Consider the following 3811-nt stretch of genomic DNA (forward strand, 5'->3'; position numbering starts at 1 on the left):
ATTAAGTCTGCACCCAGACAAATGTGTCCTGAAGGCAGCACGGTGCCAGAAAGGCTCTGGAGTAAGAGGGGAGCAGGGGTGAAGGGCTGACTGTAGGTGATGTGAAGACAAAACCAGTGAAATCCTTTAGGAACCCATCGCACCAGTGCAGGTATGCAGCATACAGTCATAACTGGTATGAAGAATCGAAGACTGGAAGAAGCCAAACGATTGGAGGATTTGAAAGTCTGGGCAGGGATTTCCCTGGTAGTCCAGTGGTTAAGAATCCAATGCAGGGGACACAGGTTCCATCCCTGGCCCAGCAAGATCCCACACACCATGGAGCAGCTAAGCTTGTGCGCCACAACTCCTGAGCTGAAGCTCATGTGCCTGGAGCCCATGCTGAGCAGTAAGAGAAGCTATGGCAGCGCAAGCCTGTGCACCGCCACAAAGACGAGTCCTCGCTCACCGCAACTAGAGGAAGCCGTGTGCAGCAACAAAGAGTGTTTACCATTTATTTTAAACATTGAAAATAAATGCTTATTTATCAACAAATAAACATTTTAAAAGAAGAAACTCTGGGCACCTAGGGAATGCGCCACAACCTTGTCAAACTCCAATGTGCAGATAATCACCTGGGGCCTCGTTAAAACACACGTTCTGACTCCTTCGGCTGGTGGAGGGGCCTGAGATGCTACGTATCTAACCAGCTCCCAGGTGCTGCCTGGACTGGTCCACAGACCACACTGTGAGCATCTTTGAGTGAGTTAGAAGCAGTGCCGGGTCCGTGCCGGACTCCAGGAGCACAATGGTGAGGAGCAGATGGTGTCTCTGGGTGAGGAAAGGCACCCTTTCCCCAGGTGGACACAGTGGGGCACACGGCTTCCTGAGCAGCTGGTGTTCCAGCCCCCGCTTGCCCTTTGAGAGAGAGAGACAACCTGTAAAACCCTTTGTGGCAGCTCCAGGAGAACCGATAACTCAGAGGTCGGCAGAGGTGGGGGAGCCCACTGGAAGACAGGGTAATGACTTGGCCTGTCACAGTTGGGCTCAAGCTGCAAGCTGGAGACTCAGATCTGGGACCAGTGGGCCCACTGATGACAGAGCCGGGTGAGGTGAGGTGGAGCCCAGCGACTAATCTAACCCTTGGGGCCTTTTTCAGGATGACACTCTTCTAACACATTTCCGTTTCTTTTGTTGTCTTGCAGGTCACCGTTCCCTTTATGAACGTAAGTGCTTGCGCTCCTCAAGATGTCAAGTCTCCTCCCACCCTCCTGCTCCACTGGCAGAGTCAGCCTTGGCCCCTGTGTGCCTGGGGGGGTCGAGGATCTTTGTTCAGGGACCTGAAAGGGGAGTCAGCCGTCAGACAGCCTCACATCCGGAGCATGCCTCTGCCCCACCCACCCCCTTAGCAGGACCCGTCTCCCCAGCCTCGCCCCAACCTTCCAGGAGCCAGAATGTGCCTGCCAGCTCCCTCTGAGCTCACCTTGCCCTTGCTTCCTGTATGAGTTGGAAAGAGAGAACAGATGCCACCCGAATGAGTGTGGTTTGGAGTCGGGGCAGAACCAAGTGGAACTTCTGAGGCTCAGACCCTGTGCCTTCCACCTACGTCAAGGGCTTGGGGACCATGGGTGTTTGTGCCCTTGAGGGTGCAGTGATTAAGAGCCTGACCACTGGGGGTGAACCAGGCTGGGTGGACTCTCAGCCAGATCAAGTAGAGCCTCAGTTCATTGTGAGTAAAGCAGGGATAATGAACAACTATCTCGAAAGGTGATTTTGAAGATTAACTGAGATAACCAGGGGTGTGCTCAGCACAGTGCCTCACACAGGCTAAGCCCTCAGAAACAGAAGCTATTTATTCTCCGTATCTTGGTCCCATGGGGTGGGGGGCCTGGGGAAGGACCAAGGTGGGGGGTTGAGCATGATGTGGGGAGAGGGGAGAGGAGAGTTAAAGCAGAAAGACAGCAAGAACCTTTGAAACTAGAGGGAAACCAGGAGCAGAATTACACCCCCAGTCAGCTCTCCGCCGCCTCTCTTCCCTCCCAAAGCTGTGAGTCCCAGGTTAGGCTGGCCTGGCCACTGTGTCTGCAGGAAGCTCCTGGCGTCCCACCCCCAGGGCCCTCCCTGCTCTCAGGTGCCCCCCTCCCCACCATGCCTCCAGCTGAGAAATGTCAGCTGCCCTCACCTCTTCCCACGCGTCTTTGCAGAGTTTGATGGGGCGCCGGGCGGATGACAGCGGGAACAGTTGTGATCACTGGCGGAATCCTAGCTACGGTCATCCTCCTCTGCATCATTGCCGTCCTGTGCTACTGTAGGCTCCAGGTCAGTGCCTGGGGCCCCGGGCCACAGGCTGCCGGCAAACCACTTCCCCAGCGTGGAGGCAACAAAGCCCCAAGCCTAGAAAGTGGGAGGCTTGTGTCGAGGGAGCTGGACCTTGCAGGGTGGTCAGAAGGGAGCTTTCCCTCAGCCTGCACACTCTGGGCACCCGAGCAAGTGAGCTGGGAAAGCACCGGGTGCTTGTGTGGTGTCTCCTGGATGTCTGAGATTTCAGGATTAGTGGGAAGGACACCTGTGGGGAGACTGAAAGCAGCTCCCAGCACCCCAGCCTGGACTCAGTGGAAGCTGTATGTCCCTCCCTCTCTGCCTCCCCGCCTCTCTCAACCACGTGCGTGCTAAGTTGCTCAGTCAGGTCCGACTTTTTGTGACCCCAAGGACTGTAGCCCACCAGGCTCCTCTGTCCATGGGATTCTCCAGGCAAGAATACTGGAGTGGGTTGCCATTTCCTTCTCCAGGAGATCTTTCCCACCTAGCAATCGAACCCGCATCTCTTAAGTCTCCTGCATTGACAGGTGGGTTCTTTACCCCTAACGCCACCTGGGAAGCCCCTCAACAGCCACGTGGAGTTAATACACAAGAAGTAGGTGGAGGAAGCGAGAAGAACTGATCTTGTGGGGCCGGGAGGACTTCGCTGTGGACCGTGGGCGCCTGGTGTTGACTTGTGTCTCCAGGGTTGACCAACGGCCCCATGCAGGGTCCTTGGCGGAGCAGGGGTGTGGGTGTCTGTGCGTACCCAGAGGGGGGCACCCCACCCTCAGGCAGCTCTCCCCTCTCTCCCCTCAGTATTACTGCTGCAAGAAGAGCAGAGCGGAGGATGCAGACGAGGAAGAGGAGGAGGAGCACGACCTGCCCACACACCCCAGAGGCCCTACCTGCAATGCTTGCAGCTCCCAGGCCCTGGATGGCCGAGGCAGCCTGGCGCCCGTCCCCGGCGAGCCCTGCGGCCAGCCGTGCAGGGTGGCGGCTGGCCACTGCACCGCCTGCTCCCCATACACCTCCCCCTTTTACATACGGACGGCTGACATGGTGCCCAACGGGGGTGGAGGCGAGCGGCTCTCCTTTGCTCCCACCTACTACAAGGAGGGGGGACCCGCATCTCTCCAAGTGGCAGCGCCCCAGAGTTACCCGGTGACGTGGCCAGGCTCTGGGCGCGAGGCCTTCACCAATCCAAGGGCTATTAGTACAGACGTGTAACCCCTTTCACCCCCGACCCCCCCAACACATACCAACACTGCTGCCCCCCACCCCCAGGATCATCAATGGGGACAGCGGACGACCCCTCCCACAGCCTGCAAGGACCTTCTCAGTTTTTCTGGCTCTCCTTGCCCCACAGCGGAAGGCTCACCCGGATTCAGGGTGTCGAGGGCATTGAGAGCCAGGGCAGGGGCTGGCCCCACGGCCCAGAGGAAGGGGGCCTGACAGGTCGTGTTGGCAGCCTGGCTGGCTTCTCTGCTGGGACTTTCCTCCAGCCAGGCCAGCATGGCCACAGCCCTTGCGC

The 3811-nt window shown here is 57.9% G+C and overlaps 1 protein-coding gene across 1 annotated transcript; it reads left to right on the plus strand.

Moving 5' to 3' along the window:
- The first annotated feature begins 2183 nt into the window (after positions 1 to 2183).
- LOC138090123 (protein FAM163A) lies at positions 2184 to 3507 on the plus strand. Its single transcript, XM_068985582.1, has 2 exons — positions 2184 to 2298; positions 3097 to 3507. The coding sequence occupies exons 1-2, from the start codon at positions 2206 to 2208 to the stop codon at positions 3505 to 3507; spliced, it is 504 nt and encodes a 167-aa protein (XP_068841683.1). The 5' UTR covers positions 2184 to 2205.
- Positions 3508 to 3811: the final 304 nt, after the last annotated feature.

The sequence above is a fragment of the Capricornis sumatraensis genome, chromosome 14 (genome assembly GCF_032405125.1).
Source record: "Capricornis sumatraensis isolate serow.1 chromosome 14, serow.2, whole genome shotgun sequence".
Taxonomy (NCBI): Eukaryota; Metazoa; Chordata; class Mammalia; order Artiodactyla; family Bovidae; genus Capricornis; species Capricornis sumatraensis.